The following is a 14805-nucleotide window of genomic DNA, read 5'->3' on the forward strand; positions in this document are numbered from 1 at the left end:
GCGTGGAATGCGCGACATCATATGATGTCGTTCTTAAATTTGTCCTTACTTTTAACGTCATATGACATCCCTAGATTACATTAGATCATGCAGGAACGAAGGCTGTCTCCTTATAAAGGTGGGGACCAAAAATCATGTAAATAGAACAATTTATATTTTTAATTTAATTTAAAAAAAAAACCTTACACGCGTGGAATCCGCGACATCATATGATGACGTTCAGCCAGCTGCCTAACTTTTAACGACATCATATGATGACGTTCGTCTGATAAAGGTTAATATATGGAATCAGTTGTATACAGACATTTAGGGGAAAGGATGGACTTTCTTGGATCTGTACTTGCAGTCATTTGAAGGTAATCTGAGGAAGTACTGTGGGGTGTGCAGTAACATTAACCCCTAAGCAGCCTTTGCATTTCTAGCAGGTAGGCTAGTTCTGTGGCACGGCTTAACAGTGAAATGGTTAAGGGCCTGAGGGATCAGAAGATGAGCTGAAGGGACTCTAGGATTTTACAAATAACCTTTACCATCCCCAGTATACTGTACAGAACCTCCTGCACCTGTTTTTTTAAATAGGTTAGGAATTTTGTTTCTAGATGGCATGATATATTGTATTTCTTAGGGCAGAAGGAATGCATTTTTATTATCTTTTGTAATAACCAGATAGGGACATCATTATACTGTAATAATATGTCAGTTCTGTGAGCTACAATGACATTTCTGTTAAGATTTTCATATCTGGTCATGAGTTCAAACAAATTAACTATGGTGTAACAAAATTAACTAAGAAGAACTGTTTCAAATAGATGTAAGAATATTGTATGTGACTGCAGTTGAATGTTCAGTAATAAGAAGTACCATCATACACAAGAGACAAAAAAATAACATACAAATAATTTTGTTCACTTGAAGACAACAATAAAACAAAATTAAATTATCATTAATGGATTGATTTAAACTGATTTGAAATGTGGATTTTAAAATGACAGTGACAAACGTTCAGAGTTAGAGCAGAGTCAATCCTTGTTGCTACAAAAGCCCCACTCTGATCTAAATCAGTTTGGTTCATATAATCACATTTTACTTTCCTAACATTTATTTCTGGGCATATGGTAGCATAGTGGTTGAGGGGCTATGCTACAAGCCGGAAGGTCAGAGGTTGAAGTCTCGATGAGGTCATTGGTTTTTTTCAGTTGATCTAATCCTTCCAGCTGCACTAGTCCCTGGGGTTTACTCAGCCTCTAACAGAAATGAGTACCAGGAATTAATTAAATAATTTTCCTGGGGAGTAAAGCGCGGCCAGCGCTTAAGGCTGACAACCTTACCGCCATCTTTGAGCTGATTGTCTAGATAGTGTGGGACCCTCAACATCTCACAACCCTATGGCCCTTCATGGCCTGGTACAGGGATAGTTTTACTTTTTTTTTTAACATTATTTCATCTGTATCCTGTTCTCCTAAGTAAAGTTTTGTAAAGTTTTCCAGCAAAAATTTTGTATGCAGTTTTACCCTGTGTGTTCTACATGTATCATCTGTGTCACCATCTTTGGCTGAATCAGTGTAAAGATATTAGGTGAAGAAAACAATGAAGCTTCCTTTTGTGGCTCTATAAATTTTTTTGATTCATTTCCCTCTACATATTCTTTTTTCAGGTAACATTTTCTTCTCTTAGAGTAAAGAATTAGACTTATTGAGTTCTGCTTGGAGCTCCTTATATTTATTACTTTTACCTTGCTTTCTGAGCATAATGACCTTTGTGTCAAATATTTTATTTTTTGATGTTTATCTGAAATCAATTTTGCCAGAAATAGCTATTGCAAATTTTTGTAAATAGTGTAGATGGATAAAGGCTTGGAAGGAAAGGCTGAGAAATGTTTTTAACATGTTTCCTTCTTAAACTAGAAGTCCCAGGAAGAATATGAACTGGACTATAAGCAAACCTGTTGAACTTATAGACATTCAATTAGTTTTATTTATTTAGAGTGATAATGCTTTTGTGACATATTTTCCTGATAAAATATATTTTTAAATTTTTTCACATGAAACTGTACCTTTTCCTCAGGCTGACACCAAAATGAGTGAGCCTGTTTCATAACAGGGTAATATGTTGTTTCTGCCCTCGTGTGAAATGTGCCTGGATAGCCTGCATTGTCCCACTGTACATTGCAGAGCAGTTGTCTTAAGAAGAGTAGTCTCTTCTTAACTCTTCGACTGGCGCGGGCATGTTTTAACGCCAGGGCAATGCCAGCCGTTCCCTGGCGTTGGCGTGTTTTAACGCTTTGAAAATCTCTTCCCTTATTTGCTCTCTTGGCTCTCATCAACCAAAGATGATATGATAGTCTTTGTGCATGGTTGTAAAGAACCCTTGTAAACTTTCTGGGGGTCTATATTACTGTCAGAACCCTCCGAGAAGGGAAAGTTCAAAAAATATTTCACATTCATTCAGTTTCACCATGGCTTCTCGCAGCAATTGTCGGCGTGTTCCTACAGACCAGCTGGAAAGTGTTGTGAAGGAGATTTGTGCTGATGATGATAGTGGCGATGAAATAATGATTCCTGAATTGGATGAAGTTGATAGTGACAATAATACAGTAATAGACAATGATCCACAAGACAGTAATCATGAACATTTAGCTACCACGAGTGCGGTGCCTGACACGCCCATCTCATGGACGTACGGAGACATTGTACCAGTAATAGTTCCATTTACTAGTAGTTCCGGGATCAAAATTGATATAACACATAAAATGCACCCCTTTTCATGGATAAAATTTTTTCTGGATGATGACTTAGTAACTCACATTACAACTGAAACCAATCGCTATGCTCACCAGCACTTCAACACACATGAGTTAGCTCCTCACTCTCGAGAACTCAATTACAAATATGTCACATCAGATGAAATCTGGACATACTTAGGAATTGTGTTCATGACAGGAATCGACAAACGCCCTGAAATTGAAGACTATTGGTCCACTAGGCCCCTATTTCACACTCCATGGTATGGACAAAAGATGTCTTTGCGGCGGTTCCAACAGATTTCAAAATTTCTTCATTTTGCTGACAACGATGCACGACCAGCTGACTGTGAAGATCGCCTGTATAAAGTTAGGCCAATTATAGACTCATTAGTGGGAAAATTTAGGAACACATATATCCCTGAAAAGGAAATTGCAATAGATGAAGGAATGATCGCTTGGAAAGGACGTCTTATCTTCCGAGTATATATGCCTGATAAACCTGATAAGTACGGTATAAAGGCTTATCTTGTTTGTGAATCGACAAGTGGATATATTTGGAATTTTGAAATTTATTGCGGAAAATCAAGACCTATAAAAGAATTAGTTGTCGATCTGTTGGGGCCACAGCTTCTAGATAAAGGGTATCATCTCTACCAGGATAACTATTACAATAGTGTAGAATTATGTGAGACGTTATTACAGAGAAATACCTATGTGTGTGGAACCTTCAGAATGGACAGAGGAGCTCCCAAAGAACTAAAGAATGATGTAAAAAAATTGAAAAAAGGGGAATCTGTGTTTTCTAGGAAGGGGCAGGTTCTCGTACAGGTGTGGAGAGATAAAAGAGACGTCAAACTTATCTCCACTCTTCACACAGCAAAAATCGTGGAATCTGCAAAAACGAATCGCAAAGGAGAAAAAATATGCAGACCTGAGGTAATTGGGGACTACAATAAACATATGAGAGGGGTTGTCAGGGCCGATCAAATGCTGCATTATTATCCTTGTTCCCGCAAAACTGTAAAGTGGACAAAGAAACTGGTGTTTTTCTTGTTGCAAATGGCAGCGTTGAATAGTTTCATTCTATTCAAAAAGTACACAACAACAGAAAAATACAAGAAGAGAAATTACAAATTCAAAGATTTTATATTGGACTGTGTAGAAAAAATGACAGAACAAAACAAACAGTGTGGAGAGGGAGAACAGTCAAGGAATGAAGTGGATGACGAATCTATTGCGTCAGACTCGAGTGCAGTCACGCCTCCGCCCGCGACCTTGAGAAGACCACCAGTGAAAGACCCAGAAAATCGTCTAGAGGGTGGTTTGAAAGTTCACAAAATGGTCCATGTTCCTCCCAGTAACAATAAGAAGAATGGTGCCATGAGAAAGTGTCGAGTGTGTGCTAAGCATAAGATTAGAAAAGAAACAAGTGTCATGTGTGCAAGCTGTGGTGTGGCTCTCTGCAAACTTTCATGTTTCAATGTTTATCACACGAAGAAAAACTACTAAAAAGGTATGGAAAGACATTTATTGCATAAAATATTGTATTTTTAATAGTTCCTGAAAATTTCATTTTTAAAAACCAATTTTTGTTGAAGTTGTTTAGAAAAAAGTAAGCACATGCATCTTAGCGACAAAATGTTTAAAGGGCCTGCCAGGACAGGGGTGGGATTTAAATACCCTTCGCGCCAGTCAAAGAGTTAAGATCAGACAGGCAACAGGGACTTAGAAAGAAGAGAACTATGGCTGTATAGGAACATTTCATTGTTAATAACTGTAATACTTAACTTATATGTTTTGAGGAACTGAAGACAGATAATATGTGTGTTTCAGGTGGACATGCTTGTTTGTGGGGCCCATGTGATTTTGAATCTGTAGACTACAGTGAGCTAACGAGACATGTCAATTATCATTCTTATCACACCAAATTAAAGTGCTTTTGAATCATTTAAGGTTACCAGTAAGTAATGGACATTCAGCGTGTACATGTTTTATACATTTATTAGAATCTCTTTGTGATAAGTCTTAATATTTGCTGAGCCTCATAAAAACACTAATACTGCACAGAGCCTGTGTAGAGAGAATAACTGTTTATTTATTTGTAACATACACTTATTTGCCATCATGTCCTCTGCATACTTGAGGAAGGCTTTTCCTTTTCCCTCATGACAGTTGTACATTTAGAACAGGCTAAGAAATTGAAGGTTTGGCTTTGATCAGTACACAGAAAAATTCACAGACATATATGACTGGAGAACCAAACTCTAGACACTTTGAATTATCCTGGGTTCACCAGATCACCACTTAGAACATGTCAAATAATTCTTGAGGAGACATTAACTGGTTTCTTTCAGCTATATCCTTGAGCTGATATAAATGTAAAGCAAAACATACCAGTACTGAAATTTATCTCGTGGTACACGTTTGCACATTCCATGATGCTTGGAAGAACATGGTACCAGACTTGCCACATGCATTTGAATGCTGCTGGCACATCTGTGAGAAAACATTCAACTGCTTACAGACATACTTCATCCATGTTAAGACACATGTCTGTTGCAACCCACATGGTAGAAAAATGGAAGGAAGTGTTCCTTGCCACTGGCGTGGTGAGTTATAACTTCCTTATAATGAATTTTCACCAGAAAACTTATATCAGTTTGACACCACTTTTCTGCACACATGGCTGTTGCTCTAGCCAGAAAGATTGTAGTCATATGTTTTTACATGTTGCAGCAGATTTGAAAGCTTGTCAGACATTTACATCTTCACAGTTGTAAATGTCTGAAGGCTGTAAATAAATTGGTCATGTTAGATATTACAGAGGACATTATCTGAATATGTTAAAATCCAAAAAGTAAGACACTGCTTCACCCATCTCAGCATTGTGAAAACTATGAGAGCAGGTGTAAACAGATGAGAGTGGTGGAACAACTTAAAAATATATGAACATGTATGTATGATTTGAGGTTCACACAGCAGTGGTTATGAAGAGTACTATTTTCTGGGATATAACCTCATATAGTCCTTTGAATGTCAACCGATGTTTTGGAGGAACATATCACCCCCCTCTACAGGGTTGAATAAACTGAGCAAGATACCAGCATGAAAGCAGATGGTAAGCAGGATGCTCTGTTCTGTGCTACTCTGCTTACCACCTGCTTTCATGCTTGTATTTTGTTTGGCTTATTCGACCCTGGAGATGAATGCAGTTTGTTTCTCCAAAACGTTGATTGACTTTCTAGAAGACAGTAACCTTCACAAGATTATGTACTTTGCCTCTTCAGCATGCACCAAAAGGTAATATATACCATAAAATATGTGTTATAATTATACTTACTACAGCAGCACAAACATGCGGAGTAATTAAATGAAGTTAGAATAATCTTATCTAAGACAAACTAACCTAATTGAATTCTGATATGTTGGTAAAGTATGTTCAACATTCGGTTTAAGTTTTGTGTCAGTAATTTAATGACATAACAGATTTTGGCAATAAAAGAGGCACAAGTTACTGATCATCATATTGTAAATGTGTTGTCATGTTACCTATGTAACGTTGCGTGTTCGCCTGGTAACCTACTTCTGAGGAACCAGTGGTTACGTGTGTAAGTCCAGTTCAATCCCACTTTTGACACCAGTGTAACATGGTGACGACAATATACACACTCCCTCAGAGACAACAAGCCTCTTTGCAGATAGACTACTGAAAATATTTTGGCATATAACAATAAAGTTACTGTCAGAGACGGTGTTATGCTACCTGTTGCTAGGTAGATACAACAGTTGGACTACACCAGTGGAAACGGGGATGTTTTCTATGTGGTCCATGCTGAGGAGTTATCTTAAAGACAAGTGGGGCGACCCAGTTAGTTCAGTGAGTTGAGAGTTGAGTTCTGCATAAGAGGCTGTAAAGATATAACCTGAGTGCTTGAAACTGAAGAATCCTTACGGTTAGAAGCTGTTGCCAGGGAACGGTCATTGAAGACACAGCAGGATGAAGAAAGCTTAACAGGTGCTGTGGTGTTTGTAAAGTGCGGAGATTCACGATAGCACTGTAATTACTTGTAGTTCCAAGTGATGTGTATAAGTGAACAATAAATTCATTCACCAATCCATAGCCCATCTATTGTCACACACATAACTTGTGAAAGTATGAATGCCTTTTACAAGTTATATTGGTTTAAGTTCTTTAATGGCAATTACAAGGTATACAATTCCCAGGTGTAGTGGGAAACCAGAGGTCACTTAGAACCTAAATCTTCACTATTACTTTAATTTGATGGCATCCTCTTACTATGTTAGCAGTATGCTGTTATGTAATTAATCTCTCCATGAAATTCAATTTCTACATCTGTGAATTCAGTATCTAGTGATCTTTGTGGACAAAGACGTGATGCAGTGGTGATGTTAAGTTGTTTTAGCCCTTTCACTGGTGACTTAAAATTCGTTTTCAGCATACATTGTTACTGCATCCAGGAAGTCATGACAGACGTTTCCATAACATACTGCCATCTTCTGAAAAGCACAAGAAATACATGCAAGAGCTGTCACACAGCCAAGATAAACATTGGTATATAACAAGCACTGTACAGCACTAAGCTTGAAAGTCCTCTGTTGACATATCGTGCTGGCACACAGAATGAGAAAGTGCTGGAAGTATTAGTGTAGGGATTAAAATGTCTGCGTGAGGGTCAGGGAATACATTAAAATGTAAAGTAGCCCTCTTGTATAGACAGATATGCATCTAACTGCCTGGATGTGAATGTGTTTAATTAAAATAACATTTTGTTTGGCATTGAGAAAGAGTACAACATCCTTCATTGTGACTGGTAAAGCAAGTGTTTTTAATATACACATTTTTGACTTTCATTTATCTCAGTGGAATTTATTGTGTTCTTATTCTCTCCCCCAAAGTAAATGCAGGGATAGTACCTTGATCTAGACAATGATTGCTTCCTTCATTTCTAGCAAATTTATAACAAAATTCTGGAGAATTATTCATATAAATTAATATCACATTTACCCATGAAAAATATAAATGAACTGTACAGTGAAACAATTTTAACAAAATTAATATATACCTGATAATGGCCATGTACAGCTGAAACATGTTGTAAATGAGATATATACCAGACAAGATTATATGTTGAATCTGAGACTGTAATATACATGTAAAACCTAATAATATTTATGGAACTGGATGCTGAAGTACAAAAATCCTTCATATATTTGGGTTCATCATACATGTTTAATCTTTCATCTCATTTTATATCAAACAACTTCTCCATTTAATCAGACATCTTCAAATAATCATCACATAACTAAATTATAATGTCGTATTCATTAAGAAATTTAGATATTGCTGAATAGGTGTGCAAAGAGACTAATTCTTATAGTACTGAAACGTAAACTTTTTCATGCTACAGGTTGCCAGTCTGTGGTCCGCTCAGTTAGCAAATTGGCAGACCATGTTAGAAGCCATACACAGGAGAAACTTGTGGGATGTCCAACATGTGGTGGGCTCTTTGCAAACAAAATAAAGTTCTCTGACCACTGTAATTGCCAGGTTTCGATGGAATGTAAGTTTTAACATTAATACAAATATGCTTGGCAATCAAAGTTCAAATTTAGGACTCTGTTTTAGAGCAGACATAATGGCCGCGCCATAGCTCAAGTGGTTAGTGGCTGGCTTCCCACCATGGTGGTCCGGGTTCGAACCTGGGTCGGGTCAAGTGGGATTTTTGGTGGACAAAGTGGCGCTGGGGTAGGTTTTCTCCAAGTACTTCGGTTTATCCTGCCAATCTTCATTCCACCAAATTCTACATCATCATAATCACCTGGGGCAGGCTACAATAGGCCAATTAGTGGCCGTCGTGCCGAGTGGACCCAACTGGACTCCACCCCCCACTATACAAATTTAAATTTTAGAACAGATATATGTTTTTCAAGTTTCAAATTACATAACATAATTTATTTTACCATGAGCAACGTTTTTCAGTGATGTACTCTGTTGCAGTGCAAGAGTACCAGTGCTCACTCTGCTCCAAGTATTACCCATCTAAGAGACTGTTACAGGAACACATACGTCGCCATATGAACCATTACAAATGTTGCCTCTGTGACAAGACGTGCTCATCTCCCTCATCCCTTAGAGAGCACATTCACTACAGACACCTGGATGTTAAGCCATTCAGATGCAGCTTTTGTGAATATAGGTGAGCAGAAGACTCCTTCAGCTCACACTGAATGACTGAGCTAGTGGGCCCAAGCGGTAATATTTCTCACTTCCTTTCAAGAGGTGCTTGGTTGTAATCTCAGCCTTCAGAAAGGCTCATTGAATCTGGAAAATTGTTAACAAGAAGAAGCATTTTGTGTAATTTCATTCCAAATTTTTTTATAAGCACCCATTTTTATTTCATGAATACTTAATGAGATACTCGTAAAATTTAATTGAAGTCAAACAGAACCCTTGGTTTCCAGAGTTGTTCAGAAAAAGTCCAGGGTATTTTTTTTTATGTATATTGTGTTTCAGAGCCAAGAGAACCAATGATATGAAACGACACATGAATACACACCGCTCTAATCCACTTTACCGCTGTGAGGAGAAAGGTTGTTGTTTCTCATGTCGCTCTGCTTTTGGGCTTCACAGGCATTTTGACAAGGTATGTGAACACCTATGTGACTTCATTCTACCAAAAAGCTGAACTATTCATCTGGAATTGAAATATATCTTCATAAAGCCTTTTATTTTATGTTTGTTGAATGTAGCAAGTTTCATTGCATTGCCACTCAGTATCAGTATTCTGGTCATAGGCACCCTTGTGGCAGGAGGACATCATAATTCCATCACTGAATGTCAAGTATGCCTGTGGATACATTTTAGAGAAGTAGCCCAGCATGTCCAAAAATGAGCATGATTCCAACTTTGATTTGCCATTATGATTTGTGTTTTGACAAGAACAAAACAGGCATCAGTCACAGCTTAGTAATTGAGTCTCCTTTTATGCCATCTTGGCAAATGGTGCTCCATGTCCTTATGGTAACAGCAAGGCATTCATCTGCTTCCTGGTTGAATCTCAATGAAGTAGTGCATTCACCCATGTCAGCTTCCTGTTCATGGTGAAACCATTGGGGGTGGGAGGTAGTATCTCACCACCCTTGCGTAGATCAATCACCATCTTACGTGCAACACTACGTTCCACAAAACTTATCACCTTTACAAGTTTAAGAGTTTTTTAAAGTTTTAAAATGCACCACATGTTTCGGCCACATGGCCATCATCAGGTGTTAAAAATATGTCTAATGAGGAAATCGCTGCTTTTACTTGCTGCTGATGCATATGCAGGTCCCTCTGATGCATGTGTGTGAATTTTCTATTAGAATTCATGTATGTGAAGTTCATTATGTGTGGTATAGATATACATTTGTGTACTCACTGTGGTTGATGTGTCACGGTCTTCCCTCTTGTGTTCATGGTTGCATGTCCTGTTCCTAAATGTTTCAATGGGTTAGATTGGTTCCTCTTTTATAATGTGATCTGTTATTTAAATCTTGTATTACTTTGAATATTGATTATGGGTATCAGTGTAAGTTTCGTTCATCTGCAACCGTCTTTACTTGTCTTGTGTGTGTGTGTGTGTGTGTGTGTGTGTGTGTATATAGTGTTTCTCTAGTTTGTTTAGATGTTTTCCATTTTTCCCTCTTTTTCAAAATGTTCATGTTGTTAGTTGTACTCCTACATGTATATCTTACATTTAATATATGGTTTGAGTATCTTGACTTGCCATTATTAGCCCTTATTGCCTGTATATGTTCTCTGTATCTGGTTTCAAATGTTCGACCCATTTTCCCTATATAGTATTTTAGTGGGCAATCCATCCATCATTTGGCATACACCACTTTTTTCATACTCGTCTGTTTGTAGGCATGGCATTAATAGGTTTTGTATTGTGTTTTTTGTTCATAATGCGGTCTTGATATTTGCTTCTTCGAAAAGTCTTGTGATTTTTCATGTTTCTTTTTTGTAGTATGTAAAAATTTCCTATTTTGTTGTTTGGTGTTGTGGGCTTGTATTTTTGTTGCTTCTGTGATTCCTCAAACATCTTATGCTTAAGTTTTTATTATATTGATTGTTATGTAGTTTGTCTTGTATAATATTCAGTTCCTTTATTTGTTCTTCATTTCTTATTGGATATTAGGTAGTTTATACTTGCCATGTTATGTTCGTAAGCATGACATGAGTCATTCGGTATTATGGTGTCTGTTTGTATAGGTTTCCTGTATATTCTGAATTCTAAATTTGTTCTTCATCAGTATATTGTCAGGTCCAAGAAATTGATGGAGTTGTGTTTGCTCCTTTTCAATAGTAAATTTGATATTAGTTGTCTGTTTGTCGAATTTAATTACTGTTGCATCTATATTTTTATTTTTATTATATAGTATAAGAATGTCATCTACATATCTGAAATATGCTATTATTTGGTGTTTCTTAGGATTGGATAAAGTTAATTATGCTCCATATTTTGGATGCATACTTCTACTAATATGGCGGAAGTAGGAGCAACCATTGCTGATCCTTCTGTTTGTTTGTAATATTGCTGGTTGAATTGGAAATAATTTTGTTCCATTACTAATTTTAATATGTTTATTATTTCTTCTTGTTCAGTTTTGGTGATTTCTAATTTTGTTATGTTAGTATACATACTCTGTATATCAAATGAACACATTCTCACATTTTCGTTAATTTTTATGGATTGTAAGTCTGTAGTTAGATGTATAGAGTTTTGGATGTTATACGCATTGGGCAGGTATAGGTAGTTATGCAATGTTCTTGCTAGATACTTCACTTGTTCGTACTCAGGTGCATTCTTGCAGTTAGTTATTGGTCTAATAGGTGTATTTTGTTTGTGTAGTTTTATTTTGACTTTGAGTTTTGGGGCCGTTGATTCATGTTTATATATATCCATTTGCTTTCTTTTGGTATAATATTATCACATTGTGTCATTGTATGTTTTGTAGCCTTTTGGTAGTTTTGTGTGTAGTTTTCTGTTATGAGTATAACTATAGTCTTGTCTTTATCCGCTTTGGTGATGGTGAGTTCGTTTTTGGTCAGCTTATTTCTGATGTTTCTTACTAGTTTCCATTCTGTTTTACTCACAGCAGAAGACTACACACAGAAAGTAAACAGTAAGAAAAAGCTATCCCTGTATCAGGTCATGGAGGCCCATAGAGTTGTGAGACGTTGAGGGTCCCACATTATCTAGACAGTCAGCTCACAGATTGCAGTAAGGTTGTCAGCTTTATGTGCTGGCCACCCCAGGAAGATTCCTGGTACCCATTTCTGTTAGAGGCTGAGTCAACCCCAGGGCCATAGTGCAGCTGAAAGGAGTAGGTCATTTGAAAAAAGTCCCCCTCATAGAGACTCGAACCCATGACCTTCCAGCTTATACCATAGTGCCTCAACCAACTACACTACCGTGTGCCCCTATTCAGAAAGTAATACAAGATTGAAACAACAGATAGTGACTAAAACACATTATAAAAGGGGAACCAGTCTAACCCATTGAAACATTTGTAACAGGACACACAACCAAAAACACAAGAGGGAAGAGTGTGACACATCAACCACAGTGAGTACACAAATGTATATCCATACCACAAATAATGAACTTCACATACATGAATTCTAATAGAAAATTCACACATTACAAACACACACATGCATCAGAGGGACCTGCATATGCATCAGCAGCAGGTGAAAGCAGCGATTTCTTCATTAGACATATTTTAACACCTGATGATGGCCATGTTGGCTGAAACATTTAGTGCATTTTAAAACTTTAAAAAACTTTTAAACTTTTAAAGGTGATAAATTTTGTGGAACATAGTGTTGCACATAAGACGGTGAATGATTGACGCAAGTGCAAATTGCAACAGGATGCTACAACACAATATTATCTCACCACCCTGCACAAATGACATAATTATCATTCTTATGCATGAATCACACCATTCATGGCGATGTGCTCTTTCAGATCACTGAAGCCTTTAGTAAAAACAACTATCTGAACATTGCAAGAGGCTCGTGCATAATGCCACACTCAAAACCCTGTCAAGCCGCTGGAAGTTGTTATGTAGAGAATCTAGTGGTTAAATCAAGGATGCTGTACATAGTTGCTGCCCACACTATGGTTCATTAATACTAGAATTCTGACTTTTGCTTAATTCTGTGATTGTTGATTGGTATGGTAATCTTCCCACTAATGTATGTGTCGTAATGTGTGCGAATTCTCTTCTCTCTTCTCGCACCTTCTTCTCCAGGTCAGAATGATTATCATCCCTATACGTATAAAATTTCTCCTACAGTCCTAATTACAGGTAACAATTTACAGATGTACAGTAATTGACAGTGTCAAACTCATTTTGCTGTTTTCTCGCTTGTCACCATGCTTCATAAGTTCAGTGTAAATGAAACCTATACTCTCTGGAAATGTTGTACTTTTTCATCATGTTGTGTTTTCTTGAGAGGTGTGCTGGACAGGTTCCGACACGAAAGAAATCAAAGAAAAATAATAAATGCATATAACTCACACTTCACAATGTAGATGAAATGACCAGGCAAAAGTCAAAAGAGACAAGCCATGAACTGTATATAGGCAACATATACTTTGAAGAAAGTTGAAAAAGATTGATAGTATCAAACATCTAAGAAGTAGCAAGGTTACTGTATTGCCAGATGCACATAGAAATAGTGGTAGTCCTTGCCAGTATGTACATATTGTACATTAAATAAATCATTCAGGTGGTAAATTCGAATATTTTTAAAACTTAAACCACTATGAACTAAAGTTTTTAGAAACTGAGACAATGTAACAAATCAGTTTAGACATTAAAATCCAGATAATTCATCCAGTACTTTGTATTACGCATGTAGATTCAGAAATTGCGACCATTGGCCAATATATATATCAACAACAGTTAAGGTGACAATAAATGGAAAATAGGTTGCTGATAGAAAATAAAACAAAATATGATTGGACAATAAAGAACTGTCTATAATTAATTCAACTGTATACAATATCTGTCTTGATAGAACTTCTGTTATGCATGTATACTGTTTTGTTTTGTCATTGTTTTGAAAGTTAATTTCAGCATGAAATTAATGTACATCTAAATAGCGTGTTGCTTCATGCTGTTGTTGTTTTAGTTCCACCTTGGAAGCAATCAGCCACTGTACTGCTGCCACATACGAGGGGGGACCCAAAAATAACCGGAATTTATTTTTGTTTTTTTTTTATTTTTGCATTTTAATTGAACTGTATATTAGTCCCCTTCAAAGTATTGTCCATGTGCATTAATGCACTTGTCCCAACGCTTTTGCCACTGCTCAAAACAGTGCTGGAATTCTTGAGGCTGGATACTGTTCAAAGCCTTTACGTGTTTTCTTTGACTTCATCCACATCACGGAATCGCTTTCCTTTCAGACTTCTCTTCATCCGTGGAAACAAAAAAAAGTCCGACGGAGCCAGGTCGGGTGAGTAAGGTGGATGAGGCACAATCACCATGTTGTTGCTTGTCAAAAACTGTCGGACCGTCAAAGCTGTGTGGGCTGGAGCATTGTCGTGGTGAAGCAACCAGTTCCCATTTCTCCACATTTCGGACCGTTTTCGTCGCACACTCTCTCGTAATCTTCGTAACACATCCAGGTAAAAATGTTGGTTCACTGTTTGTCCTGGCGGAACGAACTCTTTGTGGACAATGCCATTCACATCAAAAAAACAAATCAACATTGTTTTCACATTGGATCGCACTTGACGCGCTTTCTTCGGTCGTGGTGAAGTTGGAGTTTTCCACTGGCTTGATGATTGCTTTGATTCTGGATCGTACCCGTAGCACCAAGACTCATCGCCAGTCACAATTCTTTTAAGAAATTCTGGATCGTTCTGCACTTCACTCTTCAAGTCGCGGCAAACATTCACGCGGTTTTCTCTTTGGTCATCTCCGAGCAAGCGAGGAACAAATTTTGCAGACACCCGTCTCATGTGCAAACCTTCGGTTAAAAT

At 37.3% G+C, this 14805-nt stretch overlaps 1 protein-coding gene across 5 annotated transcripts in view; it reads left to right on the forward strand.

Annotated features, from left to right (window-relative positions):
* The window catches only part of LOC111862546, a 43686-nt gene extending 29623 nt beyond the window's left edge, over positions 1-14063 (forward strand). For 2 of the 5 annotated variants that reach the window (XR_004512804.1, XR_004512805.1), the window contains exons 5-9: positions 4574-6755; positions 8170-8322; positions 8760-8958; positions 9276-9405; positions 13950-14063. Coding sequence is in view for 1 of the 5 variants with exons in the window: in XM_033750714.1 (XP_033606605.1) it covers positions 4574-4683 (110 nt within the window). In the remaining 4 variants the exon portion in view is untranslated. Of the gene's footprint in view, positions 1-4573; positions 7782-8169; positions 8323-8759; positions 8959-9275; positions 9406-13949 lie in introns of those variants that run through there. The other 3 variants (XR_004512806.1, XR_004512803.1, XM_033750714.1) reach the window with 3 other exon arrangements.
* Positions 14064-14805: the final 742 nt, after the last annotated feature.

Source organism: Cryptotermes secundus, unplaced genomic scaffold (genome assembly GCF_002891405.2).
Source record: "Cryptotermes secundus unplaced genomic scaffold, Csec_1.0 scaffold1247, whole genome shotgun sequence".
Lineage (NCBI taxonomy): Eukaryota > Metazoa > Arthropoda > Insecta > Blattodea > Kalotermitidae > Cryptotermes > Cryptotermes secundus.